This window comes from Salvia hispanica, chromosome 6 (genome assembly GCF_023119035.1).
Source record: "Salvia hispanica cultivar TCC Black 2014 chromosome 6, UniMelb_Shisp_WGS_1.0, whole genome shotgun sequence".
Classification (NCBI taxonomy): Eukaryota; Viridiplantae; Streptophyta; class Magnoliopsida; order Lamiales; family Lamiaceae; genus Salvia; species Salvia hispanica.
The window spans coordinates 38,892,906-38,906,505 of record NC_062970.1 but is presented as its reverse complement, the minus strand read 5'-3'; the positions used below and the strand labels follow the sequence as shown (position 1 = coordinate 38,906,505).

The window sequence follows — 13,600 nt, the reverse complement described above, 5'->3', positions numbered from 1 at the left end:
CGCACTCTCTATTTGATTTTGCAAATATTTTTCTATAAGAAAATTTAAAAAGAATCAGCAAGCTGACCATATTATAATAAATTATGTTTTTTTTAGCAATAATAACTAATAAATTTACAAATATATGAATGAATATTGCTAAAAAAATCTTGTTATTATTGCTTACCGTATTAATAGATTAAAAGTTTCAATTATGTGTCAATAGTTTAGAAGTTGTTTAGCTGAGATTCATTTTTACTAAAGAGCTATGGATGGATGTCGCACAACTATAGAGCAAGTCTTTATTAAGAAAGCAAGTTAAACACAATGCATTAAAATAAAATAAAACACGAACAACAAATTATTATAATAAAATGAAAAACGTAATCTAATAATTTGGTAAATCAGAACCGGATCCTCCAATATTGTCGAAGTACGAAGAATATGCTCTAGTTGCATAGTCATTTGGTTCATCTTGAATATATAAAGTACATTTAATATATAAATATATTAATAAGAAAATTTTGTATACTTATTTAATTTACATAATTAAAAATATTGTGGGACTAATATGTAATTTAAAATAAATATGTAGGTATAATTGAAAAGATGTAAAAAGTATATAAATATGGAATATTCTTTTGGGTTTGAGTTTGGAGTAAATGATTGGAGTAAAAGTACTTTTTGGTGTGACCCATACTCAAAAATGGATTTGAGTTTGGTGTAAATGGTTGGAGATGGCCTTAGTGGTCTAGACCAAAATCATAAAAACAAGCACATGTTTAGGACCAAAAATGAACTTTAGTATTTATCGTCACCATCAAATGAAAAAAGTTCCGCAAATTTTGCAATACGTCGTACATGTGTAAAATTCCACAATCAACTTCTTCACAATTAATTCACTATACAGATATAACACCTTAGTTGCTGACGTATGGCGCTGGTAAGAATGGAAAAGGAGCGACAGAGGCATATGCTACCGGAGGTCGTGATGGTGCAGGTCTTCTGTTTATCCGAGGGGTGGAAGATCTGGTCCAGTCTCCTTCTAAGGAGGACGATGATGGCAGCTCAGCTAATTGATTTGAATTCTTCACGGTAGCAGACAGCTCGTTATCATAACACCGGTGTACTAGGAGCCCACCCATGAACACAGGAAGATAAAGGAGGCTGGCATGGAACATCCTTCTTGCATTTTTTGTTGTACGGTTGAACAAAAATAATCCTGCAGTGGAACTGATTGCAAGAGCGAGTAGTGTCGACTCCACACAGAACCACCCTGATGCGATACCCCCTGCAGTCAGCCATCATCCAGATTTACATTAATTTAGATTTTAGGTGGGTAAGTATAGAGAAGATGGAACATAATAAAGTCGATCATGACAAACTCAGGAAAGGTTGGGACAAGGAAATGGACAAAGATGTAATAAATTTAGGTAAATCAAAATATGGAAGTGTGTAATATCTAGGATCATGTATTTGCAATTTTTGCACATATGCAACGAAAACAGATGTATTGACAGGTTATTGAGGCTGGGTCTGATGGGTTGGAGACCAAATATTTCCAATTTCAAAGAAATTAAGTATAGCCACTGGTTTACAGAGGAAATAATCCTGATCAACTAAGCTGATAATAAAACTATGCAGTGGATAGAGGGTGAGTGAGGCTTAGTTAGGGTCCAACACTCAAAGCTCTCCCCTCCCCTCCACTCCACTTTTCATGTTTTTCTTTTTCAAATAGAGTTTGATAGTGATGTTGGGTTGAAGAGGAACCCTGTACAAGCAGGTGGATGTGGGCTACAAACACAAAGTATCACATCAGACTATAACCAAGTCAGTCAATAACAACTTACAGTCATAAGCCAGGTAACCCAGCGGAAGCATATAAAGACAGTTCCTCAGTGCAACCCAGGCTGTTCTGTAGCCAGAAGGATCAGCAAGTGAGAACATCTTGAACCTAACATGGAAAACAAGGACGGACTTAGAAGGAACAATCATTAGATAGAAATGCCCATAAGCAGAGATTCAGTTTATCATGAAAGAAAAACCCCGGATACATAATAAGTACTTCCTCCATCTCAAGTTCTCAACTAAGTTGAGTCAAAACTTTTGGGCACGGAGATTAAGAAATTGTGTTGAAAAGTAGGAGAGAGGAATAAAGTAGGAAAGATAAGAGAGTGTAAAGTAGGTGATGGAATAAAATAAGTGATTAGAAGTTTTGTTTTTTGTCAAAAAAGGAAATGACTCAACTTAGTTGGGACATCCAAAAAGGAATACTCAACTTAGTTGGGACGGAGGGAGTAATATAATAATGAATTAGTGAAAGTTTATACTTAGGCTCTGTTGTTACTGTTACATCAAACATCATCGATAACTTGTTCATTGTATAAAGCCAGTGACACTCAGGACCACATACCCTCCATCGGCATAATCCTTGCGACATAAGTATGCAAGGGCCATGAAATGAGGTAGTTGCCAAAAATATAGAGCAGCAGGAAGCATCATTGAATTCAGTGAGATCTGGCCAGAAGCTGCAGCCCATCTGAGACAGAAAAAATAAGTATCAGCCAATCTACTATACTATCTAATAATTTCCATAGAAAGTTTCGTCAACGAGATAAAATGTGGTTTCAAGAGTTATAAAAATCATTATTGAAGGAACATTGTTTAACGAACTTTTGTTTATGGTGACTAATGTCTGAAAAACTAATCTTTACTGACTACAGATGTCATTTATCTTAGTGCCAGCGGTGTACAAAATTTACTACTAGTAGCTATCGGTTTTATTATTTTACTGATATAAAAGTATTAATTCTGTAGTACAAACCAAGCTGATTCATAGTTCATGGGAAAAAAGACAAGGATTGTTTGTAGATAGCAGGAAACAAAATCATTGCAATAAAAAATATAAAAAGGTAAGGCACAGATTGTTTTGAAAAATATAATCGCCACGCAATAAAATCTGTCATGCCATTAATCTGAAGTGCACCTAGGTGCCCTATGAAAGTGGAATCTTACCCAAGGAGAGGTGGGATTGCACCAACTATAGCTCCAACCCAGGTGTTTACTGGATGAATTTGTTTTAGCGGAGTATATACAAATGCATAGAGGATAAGATTGGAAGCTGCAAGGCCTGCTGCCAGCATATTAGCCTGCAAAAACCTTGTTTCACATCATCAGTCTTCCACACCACTTATACTTGCATGAGAACAATGAACCAGAAAGCATTTTAATACACTTATTAAACAAGTTAGGAGACCATGATCACCTCGCAAGCAAGCAGAGCAGTGCCTGCTATACCCATAGAAGATGCCCACATAACCGCATGAGGTCTGGTAATACGCCCGGATGGTAGTGGTCTTAATCTGGTTCTATTCATCCTTGCATCATTTTTAACCTCAAACACCTGGGGGGCCAAAATAGAGCAATAAAATAAGTTTATTGCAAAGATGAAGTGAATGCCAGTGAGAAAAAGGCCACACATCTTTTGGTAATATGTTTCATTATAATGATTACTATAAATTTACTTGGGATGAGTCTAAGAGAAAATCGAGCATTCCGTGTTATCTATGACCTAATTTATGCAGGCATTAGATCTAATACTAATGAAAATAGTCGTACAATTTTATGAACATTGCTCTTCTACTTGTTATAGTAACATTTCATACTCTTATCCGTATTAGATATTATGTTCATACAGTAAACACAATTGCTACCAAATTCAATAGTACCTTAAATACTTGTATCTACCGTTTCTTTCACTATCAGTAGCGAGCTACGATGCCAAGACAAAGACTAAATCCATATTTACACGTTATATTAGTTAGAGACATACAAAAAGATTGAATTGCTCTCACACATCTATCGTGTGATTCACCCTGCCCCTAGGTTGTGGTTAAGCAATGCCATGGCATGAAGCACTTCGAGTGAGATCAGAACTGTCATATAAACTTGATGGTTGAGGGATGCATTTTAGAGACTAAAGACGGATTGCATATCGACAAATATAGATATTTCACAATAGATTCAGGCTCGCATTAAGTCACTATCCAATGTCCATTTCCTAATTTGAAGGTCTATTCATAGCTATCAAGATTGAACCTCCACAGTCCACATGGAGCATATATGGAAAAGCATCCCAATAACAATACCTCAAAGCATAAAACTTGGGGAATGAAATGTGTTTAAAAGATAATTAGTGTGTAATGCATCTCCATTCTATATCTATTAAAGCAAGCTTATAGTTAAACGAAAATGAGACCACACCTGGTTTAAGGAGTTAGCCGCAGCTGCAACCATCATGGTGCCTGCACATGTGCAGCAAAGGCCGATGTAGTCAATCGAACTACCGCTTCCAAGGATATATCCAGTACCAGAGGTGGCCACGACAAGCATGCTGAGTATAATCGTAGAAGAATGAGATTTATACAATTCAATCCGAAAATAGTAGCTATGAATTCATTCTCTTCCTCTTCTGTACACTAGAGAAGCCATTGCTCTTATATCATAAAAAACTACCGGAAGTTTCACAACATAGAAGAATTAGGTACTCAAAATCAGCTTTCCAAAATCATCCAGCAAACATATTGTTACTGCCCCTATCCAAACCCAATGCTGTACAATTCCATATGAACAAATAAACCACACAAACAAACAGGCGGATGAAAAGACATACGCGACGAAAATAAAACAAAATTGATCACCTTAATCGAGCTTTGGAGAGCTCCCAATAGCATCTGCTGTAGTGCCTAACCAAGTCAGCCAATTCCTTAGCCTTGCCCGCCGACGCGGATGCCACCAAACCAACGGCTGGAGGCGTGGCGATGCACCGAACATCGGGCCCGGATTGAGACCAAGTCACAGGATCCGCGGCTGACGTGGACTCAGGGGCGGCGGAATTGGATCGAGCGAGGGCCCCATGGCTGTGAGATGTGCGGAGGAAGAGAAACGGAGAAGGGTTGGAGTTTAGGCGAGCGAGGTTGGATGAGAGACTCAGTGAGTTTCTTCTCCACATTGGACCGCGAGTTTGATCCAACGCAATCGGAAAATGATTTGGTCACAGCGGAGAAGACAGATAACGGGCCCAAATCTCAACCCGGTTTATAAAATCGGGTTGGGCCCTTTTTACTGGTCAAAGGCCCATGATTTTGTGACTTTACCTGTTCAACTGCTTAGACTAAGTATTAAAAAAACATTTTCAACATTAGGTGAAAATAATCTTGCATCACTTTTATTGCCAAATCTTGAACTTGCTGTTAAATCAAATTTGGACAGTGTAGGCTAGACAGAGTGTGTGACTTAGGACTTAGGAGAAGGTAAGACATCAACTGCACTACTTCTAAGATATTGTTGATTCATCCCTACATAGCTCCCCGTCTCTTTTTGATTAAGATTGACGGAACCACTTATAACTAGTATATTTTGATAAATATTGTGGATTATAGTAAATTTTCATGTATATATTACATTGTTTCTCGATGAGACTTTTGAGGAGGTGATGGGGAGGTTAACTCGAATCTCGAATAGTAAGATTTGCTTGCCTGATATAACTGATTTCTTGACATTGCTCAAATAGGTTATAGTCCTTATTAATGAAGCAAGATGAACAAAAATTTGTCACTTTCATCTTTCTCACGATTAATTTTATTTGCATATGGGAAGCCGGGCATGTTATTTATTTATTGAATTTTCTTGCTCAACATCTACTTCACCTATCATACCATAAAGACATAGCAGAGATTGCAAGACATGTGCATTCATTTTCACCAAAATTAAATAAAAGATTAAAACTTAAACTCAAGATAATCAAAAGGTGAGAAATATAATAGAGCAGCAAGAATACGACACACATAGTAATGCCAACAATACCCATCAATTATAAACAACACTGCTTAACAAATACAATAACACAAACACGCCAAGATAGCTCGTGCTCGAGTCTAGATGGCGACAGAATATCCAAAAGGTTTAATATAATCATAAGCTATAAATAATAATGTGACCTTATTAATAGCTAGTTTTTGTTTTGATGATACAGAGGAGCAATTAGAAGAAACTCTACTCATGATGTTTCTCTGGATGTCTATATCGCAACATTCATGGACGTACACCTCATTTTCCTCTCACCAAGCGAGCAGATTTCTTTGCTGCAATTCTGTCGATAGGAATAGAGAGCAGATGTCAATTTTGTGACCATAACATGTCAGGGGGATTATTTCCACACAGCATAATCTCTATCACTACAGTTTCAAATTAGGTATGGAAAAATTTAGTAGTTAATACTTCTTCAAGTTATTAACAACAAAGAAGAACTGTACCTGATGCTTCTTCTTAATCTAATCTTCGATATACCAGTCTCTGTCACTACGCTCAAACCACATTTCCCATAAACAAGCTTAATCAACTCCTTTCTTCCACAAGCAGAGGCTGAACCAATGGACACTGAAACTGCTTCAGACGCTAACTGAACTTCATTCAATGCATAAAACCTCTCGAGATTCAGTCTTTGTTCCTTTTGAGTGATGTTTATCTTCTCTAGAGATTTTCCATTTTGAAGGAAGAACTTGATAAGTTCTGTAAAGTTTACTGGATCACGGCACGCAACAATCTCAATTTCTTTTAAGTTGCGCGACAAACATGGGACGTCCACTTCTCGGGACATCCAATGGCTTATCCTCGAGGACTGAAGCATCTGAACCATATTAGTTTCAGAATAAGTATAGTGAAAGAATGATTTGAGCTCAAAAGGTGTAGCACATATCGAATATATTTTCATAGAAACAAGATCCAGTATAAGTTTAAACCTATCCCTTTTCTATAAAAGAACAAGATCATTATACCTGTATATATAAGAGAGTTTTGATAGCATAATCGATTAAAAGGTTCTATATGAACCGGATCACAAATTCATTCAATAAATAGTGGGCGAAAAAAATATCAACAGTTTGTTACAGACTTGTTGTGCAGTGGTAGTACTAATTAAACAGCATTGCGAGCTCAGAGAATTTACCATGCAATGAAGGCACACGGCAGTTCCTGAACAACAACTCGAGTGGTTTCAATCAGATAAATTGAAACTAAAGTATATGTCGCATGAAATTGTCAATCATCTTACAATATTCCATGTAGCTTATTATTGGTAACACTAAACCCTTGTATGGGTGAGGCAGGGTCCATATTCCTACCTCTTAAAAACAATCCGTTCTAAGTAAGCAAATAAGCGCAAGGAATCAGTCACCTTGATGAAAAACAGTACCAAGCAGATAATTTGTCCCATCAAAATTCAGAATGGCAAAGAATATAATCCACGACTAATTAAAACTTACAACATGTTTTAATTTCCCCCCATGAGCTAAAACTAGAGAAAAGGAATACAGATAATGATGTCAAGAAACATTGAATACTTGATTGAGTGAAGGTGCTACACTAAAATCTACCTTCCTTTTCCATTTGGTGAAAAGGCATCCCCATGTTCAACTCTACCCAACTGTTAACATACAGTATCAACATTTCAAATATCCTAAAACCTCTCATACCAAACCATTAACTATTAGCATGTACCTGAATAAATTGGATGCATAGAGCTTCAAGATTTGGAGAATGTTGGAGTAACTTTATCAGACCCTCAACATGGTCCACAATGCCTTTCATATCAATCTTCAAGCACCTTAGACTGTCAAAAAGACTGAATCTGCAACCATATCCACCGAATTCGGGAGAGAAGTACTAACAAAGAAGAATGAACATGATAAGTTATAAGTAGACAAGCAAGAATACAGATATCAATATCCATTACCAACTTGTAGACAACTTATAGGTCATCACTGGAAGTGAAACACGCCATTAAACATATCCAACCATACCCCCATAGATGGCATTTCAAAAAATAAGGTATGTAAGTTTAGAGACTTTGCCCTCAGGGATCTTAAATAGTTTTTGCAATCTGGAGCCCACAAGAATCTTTAGGCTTAATATCCCCAGAAGACCCGAGATTCTAGATATTTCAAAATTTCTTCTGTATGCAGTGCTAGCATATGGAGGATTCAAATTACGACCCAATCCATATATAGGTGTATATGTATAAATAGGGTTGTGAACTTGTGATCCCCTAAAGAACCACACCCTTATATAATAATAACTAAGAACCATTGTCCTATACAAGCTTACTAGCTAAGGTAGTTACGGTATATCCTAAATATATGGAATAAAAATGTCAATGTGTATACCGATATTGTGTGTGACATAGACTAATACTCCCTCCGTCCCAGTTTAAGAGTCACATTTTGCCATTTAAGTCCGTCCCAATTTAAGAGTCACATTTAGAATCTACCATATTTGGACATAAAATTTAACCTCATTATTAATCAAATTTACACTCAAATGCCATTACTTTCATAAAAATAAAACAAAACAAAATTCTAAACATACAAAAAGTCTAAAGGGTCCCACTTTCCACTACCTCACTTCAATTATTACACATTTCAACAACCACTACCTCATTTCATTTATTACACACTCCACCAATTTCTTAAAACCCGTGCCATAACTAAATCTTACTCTTAACCTGAGACGGAGGGAGTACTAAACATAATATACTGATGTAGATGCGTATACTACTAATATTGATCGTTGTTTGTGACATTATGGCATATATTGATAGTGTGTGAGTTAGACTTATATTTACATATATAATATTGATATATTATAGTCTATAGATATGATGGTATTTTACTGATTTTCGGAAATATATCAAATTGGTTGATCTGAACATATGCAATGAGAATGTCATTAGATTTCTTAATAAATTACCTTGAATTTGATATATTTTGTAATAATAAGGAGAGTGATATGAATTCAAAGTTTGAGATAATTTTTAGAAGAGAAAGTGCTTAGCTTTAACTAAATACCACATACAATTTTTCTCCCTAGTCTACCCTTTGCTTGCGATCTACTAAAAATTTCTGTATTATTAAATCTACACCTTCTGTGTTATAGTCCAATCGTCAAGATAGGTTCTAAGTTCTCATTTTAATAATAACTCTCAAAAGATCGCATTCCTATATATAAGCATGCTAAGTGTACGTGTGTAACCAAACAGGGGACTGCAAGCTTTCTGCAAATGACCCGAAATTCAATAGATATATGTGTGACGTTGACAATGACTGTCATGGAATCATGATACTAAAAACACTATACATGAAGCACATCCAATACAATTAACATTTGCATGTAATGGAATTCCATGAGATATATCCCCTTTATATCTAGCATATTGAACATAATGGTGGGTATGAAATTAATCCAAAATCATTCAATAAGAAGTTTTTATCATGGATATCATAAGTACTAAAAAAATGTTCAGTCACTCAAGCTGCACAAAAAGATCATTAACATGTAATTTACATCCATATTACATGACCTGCAGGCTGCAACATTAATCCTTCATTCTTATTTTTAAATGGTACATTATTAAACTGTCGAAATTTATCTCAAATAATAAGATCACATAAAACTGAAAAGATCACATGGCATGAAAATGTCCAATTATGACATAAGTAACATATAAAATAAAAAATTAGATAAATATTTTGATAGTAATCAGAGCAATAATAGTTTATAACTAGCATATCATTAAATTTACACATACCAGGACAAAATTTGGTGACACTGACAACTCTTCCACATGACAAATTCCTGAAAATATTGTACCTAAGTCTACAGATAAGCTCCCTGACTTATTTTGATTTCGAAGCTTAATCGATGCATTCTTCAAAAAAAACATATCTGAGTATTGACAAAGACGTATCACTGGCCCACTATAGCAGAAAGATACAAGGTTAGGAGTATGAAGTTCCAGTTTACCCTGAAACATACACATATGTCCCCACCAATGAGGACCATCGTTTACAAAGTTCAAATTCCTTAGCCTCTTGGCTGAAATCTTGAGAAACTTTATAATCCGAAAACAACAACGTTCCAGAGATAAATTCTCAAGAACACCACAATCACTTAACACTTCCTTGGCTATATCAGCATCAGGAAAGTGAACTCCAACCAAATTCAGGGTTTTGAGATTCCAAAACCCTAATGGATATTTGTACTTAACCAGACTATTCACATTATGTATGAATGCATCAACATGAGCATGTAGATAACTATAAATTGGACACCGCCGGATTCCATATCCAGAAGAAATATTAACTTCTTGGACATTTCTCACAAAACAAAGACAAAAACGCGACTGAAGCTGATAGGCATTAAAGTAATCACAGTGGAGCCGCAATCTAAAGATGGGTGAGAAATCTCTCATTCTGAAAGCCCACTTGAAAACTGACCAAAATTTTATTATGCATTCATCATAACTCAAAGCTACGCATTGCTCCTGGTTCCAGAAATCTCTAAAATCAAAGTTTAAGTATGGCAATGAATCCGGAATGTATCTCCATTTTTTTGACAGCAAACTGGTTTGTGTAGCTTCAGTAACGCTGAGAAATGATAGAATGTGGTACAGGATATCACTGGGCAGATTACTTAGCCAGTCATGTTCAATGATTTTTTCAGTCTCAGGTTGTGAACATTTTAAAATTTTATGAGCAAACCCCATTTGTTAAATGCAGCAGCAAAGATGTTTACAAGATCCAGCAAATAGTGCACTTATCCCTGCAAACAATAGAAGAGCTTCTGTATTCAGCAAAAAGATTTTTGTTTACTACTCACGATAAAAAATAAAAATACCCTTAGCAAGAACTGAGTCCAGGAAAAGAAGTCCTGTAAAAATTTCTCAGCCAGAGATAATACAAAATTCAGACAAAATACATGCTTTACTTTCTCATATGTGTCAATTAAGTTTTTTGGGAGAAGCATATGATATTCACATTTCTATAACTTGATCGCATTACACTGCCGTTATACCATTAGTACAATTCCCCAAACAAACTCAACATAGACAACCAAATTGCCAAATGCAGATAAGAAATATTAAGCAGATACATATCCAAGCCTGATGTGAGCAGCGATAACAGATGCGGGTTGACAACACAAATATTCAACGAATTATAAAGTTTCAGGTAGTGATGAATTTATAAACAATAAAAAAAATAACATTTCATATTGAACACAAAATTGTTTGAATCAAAGGAATCTTAAATTCGATGCAAATGCATAATTATTTGTACAATTAAATGATTCGATAAGATATTTATCTTAACAACAAGACACTCACCACAAAAGGAAAGACTATTCCGCCTTCTCGAGAAAACCTAAATGGGGAGAGAGGGGACGGAGGAGAAAATTTAGCCAGTTGAGTGGTGGCAGTAATGAGGTTTTTCCGTTCATTTAATATGTCCAAGGAAGGAAAATTATGACAACTCAGATACAGCCCCTCACCTAAAAGTTACTACAGAAAAGAATATTGCATACGCCAACTAAATAAATTAAAAAAGCAGGATTGTGTGAAATAAAGAAAAAAAATCGACATGGATCATGGTAGTCCCTACCAAGATGTATAACACACACGTGGTATCATGCATGTAACCAATACACCATATTATTTCGTTAGTAAAGCACTTGCACTACTCCATTTTAATCTAATCGGTAAATACTAGTCAAGTATCAAAACAAACAAATCATCTGAGACCATAAACCATTCTGATTATTTATATCAATGTCACTAATAATGTGCTTTACTAAATGAAGAAAGAAAATCCTCTGCATATATTTCAGATCCTAGAGATGATTATTGCTGCCATAGAATCTCAATGGTTAAAATTGAATATATCAGGGTTTATTCTGGGAAAAAATGACAAATCCAAAAAGTAATATATAAAGAAACTATCAAATGTCATTCAAACACAAAAGACATCTTCCAAGCATTTGAAATTTATTATTAGGTAGGATGTTACCAAAATAATTGAAGAACTCACCAGTCGAGATATAACACAATCATAGAAATTACGAGTATAAGAAGAATATTATTGTTAATCAAAGTTAAAATGCTTCTGGATATGGTAGTACCCCCTCTCAAGTAGCAAAACCGAAACAGAAATGGAAACTCATTGGTTGTGTCCTCTATATAAAACTTTGAAAATTATGGCCAATAATATATACTGTGTACAAAGAGAAGCGAAGCAGTGTCCACATACCTTTGCAACAAGAGTGGACAGAGTCGAAGCCTTCTCATTATAAAGGCTGATCAACTTCCATGCCTAAGTAAGTGGTTTCTTGTATTCACCTTTATGTCCATGATGTAAATGTAGAAGGCTGATTAAGACATAATCCAAAGAGACTTTATCAGCACAGTGAAGCAACATGAGTGGTCCAATGTTGCAGAGAAATAACAAGCCTGGCACACAAATTATGAGATCAGAATTATAACAGCCTACAACCCAAAATTTCTCATGACCACACAGGTTCTTGATTGTTAGGTTCTTGACATTACTGCCTGAACCATTAATCTATTCGAGATCTCTGACTTGGCAATCTTATAAGTAACATTCTTGGCCTGAACCATTAATCCAGCTCATGAGCAGTGTAATCACAATCAAGAAAGCAAAGTTCTTGTACCTTCTTGCTGGCTGCAACATGAAGGAGTCCATTTAGCTGCTTCATTATAGTGTTATCAGTTGACAAGTTACCAGTATAATTTGAAGCAAGTCCCAATCAATAAAATCCCAAAATTTACAGTGTGACTCCAAAACCAAGAACTTGTTCATCACATTATGCTTCACAGACCAATAAATGTTGACGTTTAGCAGTTTAGTAAAGCATCGAAACCCAAACATACCTCCATCTTTTTTACAGCAAGCTGTCAATCTAATCCACACGACACCTAGAAAATTAATGTGGAAAAGCATGAATTTGGTACTCTTAATCTGTTGTATAGTGGAAGCCATTTGCATGACCAAATTCAAGCATCCATTAAACCCGGATTTCACGCGGCCTTAACAATCCCACAAATTCAAGTATGCCCTCTGAAGTTCTTATAATCCCCCATTTTCAAACCAGTTAATCTTTTGCATTCAAAGATATTAGCCCAGAGACCGTTCCTTCCACTACACAATTATCAAATTACTGCAACAATTGATCAAAGGAAACGATTTTAAGACATAAATAATATTGCGACAATTAATCAAAATAACGATTCCGTGACACGAAAAATGGGGATACCTAAGTTACATTTATTCCTGGTAGTGCCATAGTCAGGATCGGAAGATTCTGATAACAAAGTAGCGGCGGCGAAAGGCACCATAAAAGAGGGCACAAATCGAGCCCAACCGCACCATGCTCCTTGCCATCCTGTTCTGTTATGATATGCGCAGATGCCGTCCATGTAATGCCGACTTAATCTTCAAATAAATGCAATGCAGAAATTCGGAATGCGATGAAGAAATGAGAAAACTAGTTCTATTACGATCGGAAGAGTTGAACAAGTCGTCGTCGTCAGTCCGAATTGCAATAAGGGGTTGGCTCTTCATTCCTATTTCTCTCAAGCCTAAATTCGGATGCCTAAAACCTATTTTTGCAGCTCAAAATGAAATCCCTTCCTTTTTCTCCAAATGTATTCATAAATTACAACCAACGCATACATATAATGTTCGATCAATACCATTTATTGATGTTCGTATTC

At 35.8% G+C, this 13,600-nt stretch overlaps 2 protein-coding genes across 2 annotated transcripts; both read right to left on the bottom strand.

Moving 5' to 3' along the window:
* Positions 1-760: 760 nt before the first annotated feature.
* LOC125192850 (protoheme IX farnesyltransferase, mitochondrial-like) lies at positions 761-5,059 on the bottom strand. Its single transcript, XM_048090515.1, has 7 exons — positions 4,680-5,059; positions 4,243-4,372; positions 3,245-3,382; positions 2,995-3,128; positions 2,393-2,518; positions 1,830-1,933; positions 761-1,270 (listed from the first exon to the last, which is right to left on the bottom strand). Exons 1-7 carry the CDS (start codon positions 4,988-4,990, stop codon positions 900-902), a joined length of 1,314 nt encoding a protein of 437 aa, XP_047946472.1. The 5' UTR covers positions 4,991-5,059; the 3' UTR covers positions 761-899.
* A 770-nt stretch (positions 5,060-5,829) lies between these two features.
* Positions 5,830-12,763, bottom strand: LOC125195307. The gene is made up of 9 exons (XM_048093476.1): positions 12,758-12,763; positions 12,609-12,695; positions 12,467-12,548; positions 12,206-12,316; positions 12,117-12,146; positions 9,623-9,669; positions 7,537-7,701; positions 6,294-6,667; positions 5,830-6,130 (listed from the first exon to the last, which is right to left on the bottom strand). Exons 1-9 carry the CDS (start codon positions 12,761-12,763, stop codon positions 6,088-6,090), a joined length of 945 nt encoding a protein of 314 aa, XP_047949433.1. The 3' UTR covers positions 5,830-6,087.
* Between the last annotated feature and the right edge of the window lie 837 nt (positions 12,764-13,600).

Coding starts and splice junctions, on each gene's coding strand:
- LOC125192850 (XM_048090515.1), bottom strand. CDS start 4,990: ATGTGGAGAAGAAACTCACTGAGTCTCTCATCCAACCTCGCTCGCCTA. Junction 4,373..4,679: donor CTCTCCAAAGCTCGATTAAG/GTGATCAATTTT, acceptor GATTATACTCAG/CATGCTTGTCGTGGCCACCT. Junction 3,383..4,242: donor CGGCTAACTCCTTAAACCAG/GTGTGGTCTCAT, acceptor TTGGCCCCCCAG/GTGTTTGAGGTTAAAAATGA.
- LOC125195307 (XM_048093476.1), bottom strand. Junction 7,702..9,622: donor TGTCACCAAATTTTGTCCTG/GTATGTGTAAAT, acceptor CTTCTTTGTTAG/TACTTCTCTCCCGAATTCGG. Junction 6,131..6,293: donor AGATTAAGAAGAAGCATCAG/GTACAGTTCTTC, acceptor TCCTATCGACAG/AATTGCAGCAAAGAAATCTG.